Here is a 16,004-nt window from a genome sequence, read left to right as displayed (position 1 = left end):
CTCTCTCAGCCATCAGCTGGGATGACTTTGAGGCCCATGTTGGTTACTGTTTCCCATCATGGGACTAGCTCCAGCTGCCCAGTTTGGCAGCCTTTATTGTCTACTTCTGTTCCCTGTAGGCTTCTTGTCCCCAGTAGAGGATCCGCCCCTCAAATCAACTCCTTACACTGGAATCCTAGTTTCGAGTCTGCTTCCATAGCAGGGTTTCTTCACTATGGACATTCTGGACTCAATAATTTTGAGTGCTCTGGGGGCTTTCCTGTGCATTGCAGGGTGTTTAGCAGCATCCCTGGCCTGTGCCAGATACCCAAACTAAGACAATATCAAATTGAAATGTGACTACAACTCTCCAGAAAGAGAACTAGCCTGTGGATAACAAGTTTTCACTCCTTTCCTGGTGGACTTTTGAGTATCAAATGGAAATGAGATGAATGTTTCGTTAGATGGATGAAGTTAACTCCTATGTTTATTCCACAAGTAGTTACTGAGCACTTACTCCATGTTGGACAGCTCGTTGAGGACCCAAGACACAGCTATAAATCAAAATAAAATAATTTTTAAAATAAAAATAAGATAAATACATAAATAAAAATAAAATTTAAAAAGTAAAACGTAACTATGAGAGGCTCCTAACTCTGGGAAACAAAGTGTTGCATAAGGGGAGGGATGGGGTGGATGGGGTGAGGAGATGGGGTAACTGGGTGATGGGAACTAAGGAACTAAGGCTTATCCCTTGATGGGATAAGCACTGGGTATTATGCTATATATTGGCAAATTGAATTTAAAGTTTAAAAAAAGTAAAAAGTAAACGCTCTGCTCTAATGAAGCTTAATGTCATTTTTGAAAAAACAAACAAACAATAGAGCTTTCTCCAGGATAATATACACAGTGCCAGTGATTCTCAAACTGTGTTCCATGGAGCCCTCAGTTTTAGTAAAGGAACCCTGAAGGCTACCACTGAGAACAGTATATTCTGATGAGGGATGTGGCACAGGCTAGACTTAGCTAAGGACGCTGAGACATTACAGAGACAACCTGCTGAATGCTCCACAGCTAAATGCTCAAGAAATTCAGAGAGTTTATGAGTGAGATAGTTTTTTCACTACCTCTAGCCAGCCTGCTAAAGGACAGATGGCTCAGCCTGACCTCTTAGCTAGATGCCAGCTCATCAGTTTATCCAAAAAAATGTAACTCAAGACTCATTGTTTTCAAATGATAGGCATTTTTTTCTTTCCTTCCATTTCCTCTTTTCTCTTAAAAATTCTGTTTTCTCTTTATTCACCAATAACAGTTTACTGACTCTTCATATGTGAGCAAATTTGTGAGCAGGTTACCAATTAACCATCTGAGTTATTCTTTGGTAAGGATAAGGGAGATAACCAGAGGCACAGTGCTAGACCTCAACTTTCCCTTAACCTATTTTCCTCTATATTTTTAAATATTAGGGCTTGGGGGGGATATTTTGTTTGGCAAAAAGATTCTTTCCTTTAAAAAAAAAAAACAAACACCTTACAACACTAAATCCACCATGCTATGACTTGACAATGAGCCAGCAAGTGCTTTGTGGGGTGGGACATACTAACCAACACAGGGCAGGGGAGGGGGACTGTCTTGTATGATCAGGTACCTTCGAGGAAGTAGCTGCCCCTCTCCGGTGTCCAGTGTAGACTGTCACCAGGTAGTGGTACTGGGCAAAGGGATCATTGTCCTCCAGCACTGTGACCCTCACCTGGACAGAAGGATGACATTAGGAGGGCCCTGTCCAGTGGGTTCATCCACTACACAACAGCCAAGAGTGAGCTGGTCATTCATGACAAAGGGAGAGAGCAAAATTATGTATGTCATTTATTCATCCCACCAGGTGAGAATAAGTAAAATAAAAACCTTTTTTTTTTAAAGTACAAAATGCACTTAATATTCAATACAGTTCAAAAGTAGACTGGAAATGAACTTGGTATGAAGCTGAGAATGTTCAATGCTTGATCTGGTGAATGATACAAACTCTGTTTATATAGAATTTCTAAAATTGACAACCAGATTGCAACTCCAAGGGAATTTAAAGGGAATGAACGTTGAGGTGGTTTAGCAGCAAAACAAAACAAAGCCAGACTCTCTAGGCTACAGTGGGCAGATGAGCTGCCCGGATTAGCCAATGGAGGGGTTGTTCCCCCCCTTGTCAGGGATGCAAGATCCACCTCTCTTGAGGTCATGTGACCACCTGGGGAGGCTGACACACAATGGCAGACTGATGTGGTGTCTGGGCATGATCAAGACCTGGGCATCTTGACCCAACTTGGTCATCTCTGGAGCTCCTAGCTCAGTTTCTCTCTCTGCTCATCCTGCCTCCTTCTCTCCCTTCCCAGCGGTTGACCCTTAGCATCCCTTATGAAACACTGCTCAACTCCATTTCAGAGTGTGCTTCTTGAGAACCAACCTACAGGTGAGGCATTTAAAGTATTAATGTTTAATCCCTTGGGTGAATTGAAGACAGCAATATAAATGCTGCAACCGCTACTAAGTTTTATGCCACCTTAACATCCTAGGAGGTGTTGCTGTGTAGGGAGAGGACGGAAATGGAGGATATTTCAGAGCTTTGTGATACATCCTTGTAATCACTGATGTACTCACTCAAGACACAGAATTTTATCGAAGGCTCACTCACTAAATGTCATGGCACATACATTGGAAAAATAATCAGAACTTTGTTGTTGGCAATTTGTTGAGGTTTGGTCTCATTTCTATTCTCAGATCTGTCTTATGGTCAATCAGATCCAGGTTTGAATTCTGGATTCAGGGAGGTGGCTTTGGACCAGTTAGTTGCCCTCTCTGGTCTTTGGTCTCTTCCTCTGTAAGATGATAGAGGTACTGTGCAGTAAAGGGGGGCCTCAGAAGGCCTGGGCTGTCCAAACCCTACACATTTCAAAGAAAGGCCTGGTTCTTGGCCAGCTCCTAAAAGATAACCCCTATGTCCTCAGAATATCCAGCATGATAAGAGTGTCTTTGAATACCTTGGTCCATCCAGGTAGTCTGCTAACAATGTGGTTTATGGTAAGGGCTTCAGGCCATCTGTAAGAGCCTGACGTCTGGGTGTAGGTGGTGATGGGAAAGTGTTTTGCTGGAGCCTGAGTAAACTGAGTCATATGGCCACTCTGTATGTATGTGACTGACCCCCAGTTAAACCCTGGACACCAGGCCTCAGGTGGGCTTCCCCTATTGTCAATACTTCGTATGTACTGTCAAATGCCATTGCTAGGAAAATGAAGTCTGTCCATACAACTCCACTGGGGAGTATAAAGTTCTTGCTGGATCTCTCCTGGGCCCTTCCCTTTGCTGATTTTAGTCTGCATCCTTCACTGTAATAAACCATAATCATGAGGCTAACAGCTTTTCTGAATTCTGTCAGTCCTCCTAGTAAATCATTGAACTTAAGAATGGTCTTGGGGACTCTCAACACAGTATCTTCCCTTAGGGCTGTGGGGAGTATTAAATGGGATAATCCCTGGCATATAGTAAATCCTTAATAAATGGTCAGTAACACAATTCTCCTGACAATTTGATGACAAAAGCCATTTCACATATAATGAGGCTGAGGAGCTGGGTTTCCTGGGATGACCTGGATTTGCCACTAGTCCTTTGGCTTCCCACCTGGGCTCCATCCCCTAGAGATACTGCAAGGGAACACTCTACTCCTTCTTCCCATTCCTAGGGGCCATGCAACCTCACCTTGGCCTGATCCTGAGCATCCTTCCTCTTCGCCCAGATCACCACAAGTATGTAGGCCACACAGAGGCAGCCCACGGTGGTCACAACGACGGGGTTGTCCTCAAAGGTGGCAAAGAGTTCAGCAGTCTGGCGGACATCGATGGTGTTGGGCATGACCAGGAACGTGCTTCCAAAGAAGGTGAGGTGGTTGCAGAGGCAGTGTGTCTGGGAGAGGGTGGTCCGTGGCCCCACCTGCAACCCCAAAGAGGCCGTGCTAGAATGGCAGTACATCTGTCTGGGCTTGCTTGAGCCCAAGGGAGATGGACACCGCCATGACAGTCTCCCCATAAAACTGGCTGGGGAGACCAGCTTTAGGGTTCTCTTGAGCTTTAGCTTTTTTATTTAACTAAAAATTTTAGAATGCTGAGAATATTATCTATAACAACTATCTTTGTACCCATCATTCTCAGTGGGCAACTGTATATCTTGTCAGTCTTATTTATCCTTTTCAAGAGCTATTTTGGGTGAAGTTGAAGTCTCCTCTGCTCCCCACCCTCCATAAACAGTCATTATCACAACTTTGGTGTGTATCATTCCAGTATATTCTCCCCCTGATGCTTACTCATTGGGCAGATACATGTTGAGTGCTAATTCTAGGCCAGACAACAGGTTAGGTGCTGAGAGGACATCTGGGATACTTAGATCATCTGTTTCCCAGGGACTTGCCTTCTTCTGAAAATGAAAGTCCTGGTATGCCTGGGTGGATCAGCGGTCAAGCTCCTGCCTTTGGCCCAGGGTGTGATCCTGGAGTCCCAGGATCAGGTCCCACATCAGGCTCCCTGCATGGAGCTTGCCTTTCTCTCTACCTCTCTCTCTGCCTATGTCTCTGCCTCTCTCTCTGTATCTCATAAATTAAAAAAAAAAATCTTTAAAAAAAATAAATAAAAATGAAAGTCCTGTGCCCTGGAGGCCCCTAGTCCTGGCCACACTAGGATGATTGGTCATCTCACAGAAAAACAAAAAAATGGAGACTAGGGGAATCACATAAAGAGATGGGAAGGAAAAATGTTTAAATCCTAAGCTGCTGTCTCAGCACCAGGAAAGTATTCCCTAAATTTTACCCCTTAGATTTATGTACCAGGGACCCCTATCCTGGGCTTATGCTTTGAGGAGTGTCACTCTAGCTGCCCTCAGGCTGTGCACATCTGCACAAGATGGGGAGTCAGGGGTCCCTGGGGACATGCCCATCACAGCATATGCCACCCAGCTGTGTCTAGGGTGAGGCCCTCGGTGACCCCAAGAATGAGGCCCTCCTTAAATTTTACACTATAGATGCCTCACTTACCTTACCCTAGTCCTGGCTCTGGGACTCCCACTTCTAGACTATGGTTTAGGAACTTGGATCTGGAACTCCTTGCTTCTAGGGCCTGTATAGGCCTGTTCCTCAGGATCACTCTTCCCTGGTGGACTGGCCATAGGTGTTCCCACCTCTAGGCACAAGGGTGGCAAGATGTGGCTATGGGGGGCAAGGTGTGTAGATGGAGCTTGGGTACACAGTCCCCTGTATTATAGGATAATGAGGTTGGGATTGCAGGAACAGGAATGGGCCAGGACAGGGAACCCCTTCTGTGCTCTTAATTCACACCTGGCACTTAGGGCCTTCTCTAGATCTGTCGACTTCCAACCCTGCCACCCCACCAGGGCCATTTGGTAGGCTAAGGTTTCATTCAGCCCCACGTCTCAGCACCATCTTGTTATCCCAGGATCTACCAGGAGGTGTTAAGGTGGGAGAGAGCAGAAAACACTGTCATGCAGAAAGTTCTTCTCTGCTCAGCACATGAAAAGGAAGAAGCTGCTACAGCCCAAACTGCCCTAACAGGTAAGTCTTGTCTCTTTTCCTTAACAAGCCACCCAGCAAAGGCTGACCCCTCCACATGGGCATGACCCCAAATGTTTATTGACAGATTTTACTTCCGTGTTTGCTCCATTGTTTTTCTGTTTCCCAATCGTGGTCAGAATTTGGTGTGCAGCTGTGGGGCTTATGGGAACACCTGGCACTCCCAGAGAGGGTGGAGCTGGTTTCAGAGAAGAAAGCAGGTGCTGGTAATGAGACCACCTCAGTACTAGGAGCCCAGGGACCAGACTTTTTATGTCTACATCTCTGCCTCCCTTGGCTTTCACAACCCTCTCAGCATGAGAGTCTCTTGAACGCCGGGAATTAATCTGCTCATACCCTCGTGACAGCAATTGTACCTTTAGTAACCTTTGAGAAAATATATAAGCAAGAATCTAGGTTCTCAGACCCTTTGCAATAATTCTTCCTTTATCTGCTAAGAAAATCTACAGACCATAGATTGGGAGCTTTCTTCAGTCATGTAGAGAATTTGGTGCTGGTTTTCCACCCGAACTTGATCGTGTTTGCTTATTTATGGTTCTTCAGTGATTTCTATATACCTATATCTGTATTTACATCTATATAATGAGCATCAAGTACACAATATTGGATTCATATAACTTTTGGTCTCTGACATACCACCTTTGTATGTCCCACATTCATGGATGCATGTATTAGTAGGTGTATATTTTCAACAACATAATAAGGACCTGAAAACCCCTACCTACTCAAAAGTTAGAAACATTCCAATAACTTACATCTAGCTAAGTGGTCTTCCCCCCCATCTTTCCTCAAACTTCCCCCACCCAGTGACCATGGGTCCTTGATTTCCATTTCATGTGTAGTTTTTTCTTCTGTGTTCACTGTTCAACATGGCAATCACTTTGTGGAGCACTCACTGTGTGTCAGGTACCTCGCTAACTACTTTCTCCCCTAATCTTGCCAAGGTCCCACCCCAGCAGTAAGTGGTATCTATCATTTATCTCCATTTTCAGATGAGAATGCTGAGAGAGGTACAGTGACTTGTCCAAGGTCACCTGGCTAGTATTGATGAAGTAGGATTGGACCCAGGTCTGTCTGATGGCAGAGCTGTGCCCCTAGCTGCTGCAGCATCCCCCTTTCTGAGGACAGCCTTGCAAGGCATCCCAGGCCAGCATTGTGGGCATCAGACAGCTGCTGGGAGTGAAGGCTCTGGAAGGTCGCAACACACCGAGCGTCTTATTCATGAGGCACAAAGGCCTCTATTGCAAGCATGGGGAACACACTGTCTCTTGGACATGTCAATGCACCCGCTTCTTCTTGGCATTTTGGGAACTCCCTCCGTGTGGTGGCCGGAAGCCAGGGCAGGAATTGACAAGGGGGCTGAAGTTGTGGCAGAAATAAACCCAGAAGGAACTTGGCTCTGAGCCCCCTTCTGTGGCTCTGCTGGGGCCTGGCCTCTTACACTACTTGTGACCATTGTCATTTGATCATGTGTGCTATTTGCTTCTTGGCTGTGCCCTCTGCTAGACTGAAAGCTCACTGATTTCTCTAACCATTATATCCCCACTGCCTTGCACATGGTAATTATTTGTTAAATAAATGGAAGAAGGTATTTGTAGTCTAGTAGATGGAGGCAGATGTGTGATAAATTTCAGCTAGATGTGGAGGTTTGCTGTTCTTGGGGAGGGTGTTAAGAGCTGTGGAAGTCCAGCAGAGAGAGGCTCCTGATGTCTGGAAGTTCCCAAGGAGATGGCATTAGAATGGGAAAATTGAAGGGTGAATAGGAGTTTTCTGGGCAGGGTAGGTTGTTTCCGGGGAGAGAACAGAGTATGAAGGGCATGGAAGAAGGAAGAGGAACACCGATGCCCCAGAGATGGCCTCTGGTGGCCTCAAAGCCAATGTCTGGAAGTGTCATGCACAGAACTGAGCTGACCTGAGATAGGGATCTGATTGCAATTAATAGAGCCACGTGCCATCCAGGTGTTTGGCAAAACTGGATTGGGAGCTGGACACACAGCACTGCATATCCCTGAAGGCTCCTGCTCTGGAGACAGACTTGAGTTTGAGTCCCAACTCTGTTACCTACTAGGCAAGGGATTTGAGCTAAATGTGTTTACTTTCCTGAGCCTTTTTTTTACCACCTGTGGAATGGGAGTACCTAGTGTCTTAGAGGTTACTGTGGAGATCTGATGAAGTAATGCAGGTGAAGCATGGAACACAGCACCTGGCAGAGAATAAAGGGCTCAGCTCTGAGTTTGGTCCCCTGGAGAGGACACCCTGGCCTGGCCGCCTAGCAGCCCAGAGTCAACAGGGCTTCCCAATTATTTGTCTATTCCTTCAAGAGCCATTTGTTTTCAGTGGTGAGTGAAGCCCACTGTTCCTGACTTATGGGGCTCTCAGTGCACCATGGGAACAGACCTCATCTCAGGGACCTCCTGAGTAGATATGAAATGGCATAATGCTGTGTTTAGTGCTATGGAGGAGCAGATGTATGCACCAGGAAAGCCTACAGGGGGAATCTGATGTAGCCAGGGTGACAGTTTTCTCAAGGAAGTGACACTTGCGGCAGGATCTGAAGGAGGAGTTGACTAGACCAGGAAGAGGGGCATTCCAGGCACAGGGAACAGTGTAGGCAGAGACGCTCTGGTGGGGTACAAAATGGCCAGCAGAGACACTGGAAGGAAGCCCTAAGTGAGTTGGACACACCCAACCATGTTGCTCTGTCTTCTTCTTTGTATCCTCTCCTTACCTGGCACCCAGAGTTGTCCCAAGTCCCCTGGACCTCATCCCAGAACACACAATGGGACAGGAAGGTGGTGATGCCAACTGTGAGGTCCCTGCCAGGGATCAGTTCCAGGTCAGACTCGGGGACCACAGTCAGATAATAGACCCCTTCTCCAAAATGCAGGTCCTCTGGATTCAGGATCCACGTGGACAGCCCATCTGCAAGAAATAGGGATCCAGGTCAGCCGGAAGCCTCATGGAGCCTGGGGCTAACATCATGGAAGGGAGAGACCAAGGAGACTTGGCAGGGAAGCTCACTTTGGTGATCTCCCTAATGTCGTAGGAAAGCCCCCTCCTCCTGAGACCTGGAGGAGAGGAGAAGACACACTCCCAGGTCCGTGTGCAGAGCACAGCTTCCAAGTCAGATAGATGAGGGCCCAATTCTGACTCTGTCCCTTCTTGGCTGTGTGACTTTGTATCAGTTACTTAACCTCTCTGTTCTTATCTGGCAAGAGGAAATGCCCATAATGCCCATCCTGAGGGTTGTAATGAAGATTACAACAAGGTTACAACAAGGTTAGTTCTATAAGTGTTTGTCAGTTTCTTCAGGGCACGTAGTAAATGCTCACTTAATGTTGCCAAATGATAATAATAGTAGTAATAATAACACAAAAAATCAGCATTGAATGTGACATTATTTTTTTCTTTTTCTCTATGGCTTCTGATTCTCAAGTTTTAAGTTGGTCACCCTCTCCCCACCCCCAAGAAGCTCAAGAAGCTAGTCCAGTTGATGGACTACCTGTAGCAGCCATTGGCGGAATGTGAGCTTTTGCATCATAGCTGGTCTCATTGGGGTGGTAGCCATAGCCCAGGCTGAGTATGAGTGGGATGGCAGGTCTCCAGTGCAGCTGGATCCCCAAAGCTGCTCTGTCTGAAGTCAGGTTCACCCATAAAGCTTCAGGACTGGTCAGGTTTAACACAGTTGGCTCACTGTGCCCTTCCAAAAGCCGAGGCAGCAGGATCTGTTATCAAAAACAGTCAAATCAAGGGTACGTGGGGGTGGGAATGCCAATGAGCATCAGGGCTGCTGGACAGAGCAAGGCAAAGTGAGCATCCCAGGAATTGAGATCCACACTGTGCTGTGCTCATTCTATCAGTTTCCTGGGGCTGCTTAACTAATGACCACAAACTTGGTGGCTTACAACACCCCACATTTGCCATCTTACAGTTCTGGAGGCCAGAAATCCAAGATCAACTTCATAGGGATAAAGTTGGCAGGCTGATGCCTTCTGGAGATTCTAGGGAAGAATACCTTCCTTGCCTTTTCCAGCTTCTGGAGGCACCCATTTCCCTTGGCTCATGGCCTCTCCTCATATCACCCCAACTCCTTGCTTATGTCATCAGATCAGCCTTTTAAAGAAAATCTGACAGCTTAGAGCCTGGATGGTAAGAGTGGTTTATGTAATGAAGATGATTAAAATTCCAATCAACAGATATAAAGAAATGTTTTGATTGTATAGCCAAAGATTGGCAATGATATACATTTGTGGTTTTAAGCTAAAATACGATGTGTAACATAAAGACCATTCTAGGGCAGCCCGGGTGGCTCAGCAGTTTGGTGCCACTTTCAGCCTTGGGTGCGATCCTGGAGACCCACGATCGAGTCCCATATCGGGCTCCCTGCATGGAGCCTGCTTCTCCCTCTGCCTGTGTCTCTGCCTCTCTCTCTCTTTCTCTCTCTTTCTCTCTCTCTCTGTCTCTGTCTCAAATAAATAAATAAATAAATAAATAATCTTTTAAAAAAAAGACCGTTCTACTCTCCTCTTTAATCAACTTTCGGTCTCAACCAAGTTGAAGAAGAAAACAGAAGTGATCATGGACTTCTGACAGCACCCCCAACTTCTACCTCGATATTCTCCGACAGATTCCTCATGGGTATGAGATGTCCACTAGGGCTGGTCAAACAGAAACCACCAATAGTTCCACTGACATCAAAGTGACTTCGGGCTGGGAAGGGGCTCTTGGGGAAACTCATCACCTGAAACCAAGAACAAGAAGTGCTGGCTAAGGCCCCTGAAGGCTGGAAGGTGACTGCAACCCTGTGTGAATGATAAGCTTCCTAAGATGGGACAGACAAGTGGCCTTGTCCTATGGGGTGAGTGGGGAACCCGGCTGTTAGCTGTATCTGGCCTTCCTGGAGTGTGTCTGTCCTCCAGGGCTGAGGACCCACTCAGGCCTATAAAGCTATACAACTACTGGACCATGAAACCCTCCAAGTCTTTCTTCTTGGCAAAGCCAACAAGCCCCCAAGAGAGATATACTTGTCTGCCTTCACTGGGGCTCAAAGAACTGAGAGTCGGATGTGCCCTCACTTGGGAGTGAAAAGAACTCTGGGTTCACCATTTCCTAGTTATGGAATGAAGTCCAAAAAGCTTTATTTCCAGTAACTAATTGAACCAATTAGCTGGAGAAATTCCACAACACAGCGGAAGAAGGATGGATTTGGGTGTTGGAAGGCCCGAGTCTGCATCCCAGCTCTGCCACTTTGCTTGTGGCACTGGGTGAATCACTGAACCTCATCTGCAAAATGGGTGTAGTAATACTGTGTAACTGACAGGGTTGTTATCAACATAAATGAGCAAACACACATAGAAGTGACAAATAAGCTATAAAGGGCTGCTCCCAAGGAGGTTATTACTGTTGTTACCCTGATGTCCACAGGCTCCCAGCTGTCCTCCATGGAGCCAAGGGAGGAGGCCACAGGCAGGGTAAAGGTTGCAGAGCTGGCAGCCTTAGTATGCACAGAGGAGCCTCGCCAACTCCGGGGCTGTATTCTGGCCACAAGGTGAGAACATAGGTGTCAGGAGAGAGAGAGAAGAAAGCCAGTGTCAGAGGAACATCTCTTGCACTGCAGGGAACCCCAGCATTGCCATCAGAGTACATGGCTCTATTTCAGTCCCCTTAGATGGTTCTGCATGTTCATGTCAGTAGGAGCAGCACAAGAGCAGCTGATGGCCCCAGCGCTGGGTTGGGGGCTCTATGAGGACAGGGCATTCGCCAGCTCTGTTTGCTGCTGCGCTCCCAATGCCTAGAAGAGCACCTGACATATGATGGTGGTCAACACATACTTTGTTGAATGAATAAATGAGCTGATGTGGACACTTTTCCAGGCTTATCCCCTCTACCTACTTGATCTCAGATGTCATGGGCTTCTAGCCCCATCTTCTCTGGCCTTTGATGTCCCATCTGATTAGATTGGGGACCTGGTTTCAGACCCTAGTTCTGATCAGAATGCTGCTTCGGAAAACTGCCCCTGGCACCCAAGAGGGTAACCCTGGCATGAGGAATCAAAGAAGGGGGCTCACTACAAGAGTTGCAGCGGTGCCTGCAGGGTGGTGCAGCACCTGCTTGTCAGGTGGAGGCATGCAGGGTGGAGGGCATTCTCAGGTACTGTTAGGGTGCAGCAAGAGGCAGGCCCTCCACAAAGAATTCCCAAGGCCAGTGTATCTTGAATCCCCATAGCTCTGTGGAGCAATGGGGTTGGCCAGGCACACCCAGAACGTGGTGTAAAGTGGGCAGGCCCCCTTCATTCAGCCTCCCTGCCTGCTCGGCTCCAACATGATCCATCTCTCAGGACTCCTGGGTGGCTCCAAGATGGAACTTGGCACTCAACAGCTCCTTTCCTATGCTGTGCAAAGCTCTCTTGGGACCTCAGTGCAGCTGGTTACCTGTTTGTATATACAGAGATGGAAGGGGTGGCCAGAGTGGCTGGGAGGCCCCCAGGCAGTGTCCCCAGAAGGAGGGCAGCCTGCACATGCTCCACAACTCTGAGCAGCTGGGGCACGGAGGCCATCTGGAAAAGAAAACAGGGGTAACTGCTGGAGACCCATCTCTGTATGCTGTCTTTGGTTACTGTCACCAGGCTACGTGGGACCCTCAGCAGGGACTGGGAGAAGGCAGAGGAGTGAGGAAGGGACAGCACTACTGTTTATTGAGTTCCCGGCTCTGTGGGGAGTGAAAAGTAAGCACTCATGAAGATTCCAACCCCTTTTGGAATGTGAACCCCTTTTCATCCAAGTCTGGAAGGCAAGTGCTCTCACTATACCCATTTGGCAGATGGGAAAACAAAAGCACATAAAGGATAAGTGACTTGCAGAGGTCACATGTTGATAAAGACAAGTGCCAGGACTCACAGTGAGGTGCCAGGCATCTGGCTCCTGAGTCTGTGTGTTGAGCTGTCACACTGCATGCCTCTCTGGGCTGCGCTATTTGACCCTGACATCCACCCATAACCCAGGTCTTATTTGCGGGCAAATAGAAAGCCACAGGCAGAGCCATTTCACTGGGTCATCTGGGCTTGGACTGCTCCTCACCATACCCAGACCCCCAGATGAGGATGCAATGTCGCTGAAGCCAAAATATGAGGATCTGAGACGGGCTAGATGTTTGCACGAATTGTGTGTGTGTGTGTGTGTGTGTGTGTGTGTGTTTGTGTGTGTGTGTGTGTGTGTGACTGAGTGGATGTGAATGTGAATATGTGTGTGTTTGAGGGTGACCTGTGAATATAAGGAATTAAGTGTGTGTATCTGAGTATCTGAGCATAAGTGTGTGATTGTGAGTCTGAATGTGAATGTGGGTTTGAGGATATGTGTGAGTATGTGCTGGAACATAAGTGAGTGTCAATGTGGTTTTGTGTGTGACTGTAACCATGTGTGTGTGTGTGTGTGTGTGTGTGTGTGTGTGCAATCATGTGGCCATGTATGAAGATAGAAGTGTAAACGTGCATCTCTGTGAGTATGTGTAGGACTGTGTGCTTACATGTATGTGTGAGAGTGTGAGTGCTTATAAGTGTGTGTTAGTGTAGGAGTGTGTGTGAGTGAATATGTTAGTGTCTGTGGGTGTGTGTGAGTGCATGGGTGTGTTTGAGTGTGACTGTGTGTGTATGTGTGTGTGTTCCCCACATGCTACAGGACTATGGAGCAGCAAGAAATGGGTTTTCCACTCCATCATGATACCATCCTAGGAGGCCCTTCCCCTTGTGCCCCCATCAAGGACGCTGGGGCTGCCTCTCTTCTAAAAATGTACTGTGTGGGGTAGACATGTGATCTCTTCCATTGGTGGCTTATCTGAGATGAGACGGAATGCCTTGATTTGCAGGTGACATGTGAGACTGAGGGAAGTTATGTACCCTTCCCAAGTCTCAGGGTTTGAAAGCGACAGAGGCAGGATTGGAAGGCAGGCTGCCTTGATCCAGAGCCTGTGCTCTGCCTCCCAGAAGCTCTGGTCTCTGTAACTTTTCTTCTAGCTCCCCAGAAATGGTTTTAACCTCTTTGCCTCTTTTTCTTCATCTGCAAGATCTAGAAAGGCTGGTGTAAACTGGGTGTGTGGTAGCTGGGAGGTCTGCAGCTGGGCTGAGACACCTACCTGACTGCCCTTGGCCTCTGCATGCTTTTCCGGTCCCTCCCTCAGGGAAGCTTCCAGCACACTGCCCACAGCCTGAAACAGGTCCTTGGTGGCCGCCTGGCGCCCCTGGTCTTCAGGATGGGCCTTGGAACACAGTGCCAACAGGGCTTCACTGGCATGCTGCAGAGCCCAAGTGGCCTCCCACTGGATTTCCCAAAGGAGAAGGAAAAGCAACATGAGCCCTTGCTGATAGACTATCCCCTACACCATTCAAAGGACAAGAAGGGAGCAAGGTGAGAAACAAAGTAGGAGAAATCTAGGCCCATTGCACAGGCTGCCTGTGTCACTGACTTGAGGTAGGTTCTCCTTCCCTACAATGTGCTAAATTCCTTCAGGAGAGTAGCCTGGTCCATCTCTGAGTCTTCCCAGAGTGCCTTCCACAATGCCTAGCACATAGTAGTAAATGGTCACTGAGTGGGGGATGGGCTTGGGTGGAAGGATGGAAGGATGGTTGGGTGGCAGATGAGTAGATAGATGGATGGATAGATGGACAAGACACTTGTCCAGTTTTGTAATTATGTATGTATTTGTGAGATTATTTGTGTAAAGTGTTGCTCTCCCCGTACTCTGAAAGTGCTGTGAGCAGAGACTATGTCGTGTGACTTGCTGAATTCTTGATGCACAGTTTTTGCACAGTACCTAATATATATTAGGCATTCAGGAAGCATTTGTTGAATGAATGAATAAATTAATGCAGGATGAGTGAATGGAAAGGTAGAGTGATGGATGTACATAGATGGGCACTGAATAGATGTATGTACGTGGAGTGGATGGATGAGCAAATGGGTGTATAAATGGCAAATGTGATGTTAACAGCATCATGGCCCCAGAAATAAAGGTCAGCCTTGCTGGCTTCAGGCTGGAGAATGTGAGGGGCACAACCTCCTGAGAATAGGTGGAGCAGAGCCAGGATGGCTTTCCCCTCTTACTGATTTAGGGCTTCTTTTTTTAACCTTTCGTTACTATAACATGGGGAATATGGTGATTTAATTTGGGTTCTCCAAGAGGCAGAGCCTGAGGCAAGGGTTTAAGATGTAGGCAGGCAGAGTAGCTGGTGAGGTGGGGGTGGGAGTCAAAGAAGAAAGAGACAGGAACTGGCAACTGGACATCAGTCTGATATGTACTAGTGAACTTGAGTATGTATGAAGTGGGGAACATGGGTAGGTTAGCAGCAGCATCTGGGGACACATTTAGTGTCACCCAGTGATTAGAGTCAGGTACTCCCTTGAGGTGCCACTGGCAGGTAGGGGAGTAAGGTATGTGAGCACACAGGCTATGACACCCAGAATGAGACACAGGAGCTGCATCTTCTCTCTCGGCATCACTCATGCAGGATCATTGGAAAGAAGATAGCGGAAACCTTGGTGGCCCTGAGATTGAGGGACCTTTGACATGGGGGAGTTGTCAAATACCTACAGCAGAGTGTGTGTCCCATGGCTTGGCCTGGGACAGCAGATGGGCCTCACTTACCTGGGCCTTGGGTGTGAGCTCCTCACTATGGTGGGTCACCTCTCTCAGCACCTGGGCCAACCTTTGTACCTCCTGCATGTCCCCCAGGGTGGTAGTGATTGCAGATAGTGACCCCAGCACATGCTCTCTGACCTTGATGCAGAGGGAGGGAGATGGGGAGAGAAAATGTAATTTCAGTGGTTTGATGAAACGATTTCAGAAAGATTTGGGGTCAGAGCAAGTGACCAGGCTCATCTGGAGTTTTTCCAAACCTCATAGACCTCTCATAGGATATGTACTGGCCAGTGTAATGGCCTCCCAAAAATATCCATATCCTAATCCTTGAAACCTGTCAATATGTCACCTCACATGGCAAAAAGGACTTTGCCAAAATTTTTTTGGAGTTTTATTTTATTTTATTTTTTTATGTGCTCAGTGTGGGGCTTGACTCACACCCCTGAGATCAAGAGTTGCATGCTCCTCTGACTGAGCCAGCTAGGAGCCCCTGTTTTGGAATTTTAATTAAGTTAAGGTTCTGAGATAGGAGTGGATCTGGATAAACCAAGTGGGACCTATGTCACAGGGGTCTTTGTAAGAGGGAGGTGGGATGGTCAGAGCCAGAGAAGATGTGTGGATGGAGGCAGAGGTGAAGAAGAGGCTGGGGAAGGAAAGGAAAGGAAGTGAGGAGGGGAAATTTGAGGAGGGGAGGGAGGAGAAGTGGAGGGAAGAGGAAGGAAAGGAGGAAGAATATGAAGGTGCTGAGCTGCTGGCTTTGGAGATGGAGAGGAGT

General features: G+C 47.5%; 1 protein-coding gene across 1 annotated transcript in view; it reads right to left on the bottom strand.

The window, feature by feature from the left end:
• Positions 1-16,004, bottom strand: part of PKD1L2 (polycystin 1 like 2) — an 87,436-nt gene that overhangs the window by 32,042 nt on the left and 39,390 nt on the right. The window contains exons 16-24 of the mRNA XM_041773043.1: positions 15,236-15,367; positions 13,727-13,909; positions 12,031-12,155; positions 11,010-11,136; positions 10,209-10,340; positions 9,102-9,324; positions 8,328-8,521; positions 3,724-3,954; positions 1,628-1,729 (exon numbers count right to left, since the gene is read on the bottom strand). Coding sequence (XP_041628977.1) covers positions 1,628-1,729; positions 3,724-3,954; positions 8,328-8,521; positions 9,102-9,324; positions 10,209-10,340; positions 11,010-11,136; positions 12,031-12,155; positions 13,727-13,909; positions 15,236-15,367 — 1,449 coding nt within the window. The remainder of the gene's footprint in view (positions 1-1,627; positions 1,730-3,723; positions 3,955-8,327; positions 8,522-9,101; positions 9,325-10,208; positions 10,341-11,009; positions 11,137-12,030; positions 12,156-13,726; positions 13,910-15,235; positions 15,368-16,004) is intronic.

Source organism: Vulpes lagopus, chromosome 10 (genome assembly GCF_018345385.1).
Source record: "Vulpes lagopus strain Blue_001 chromosome 10, ASM1834538v1, whole genome shotgun sequence".
Lineage (NCBI taxonomy): Eukaryota > Metazoa > Chordata > Mammalia > Carnivora > Canidae > Vulpes > Vulpes lagopus.
This window is presented reverse-complemented; position numbering and strand designations above follow the sequence as displayed.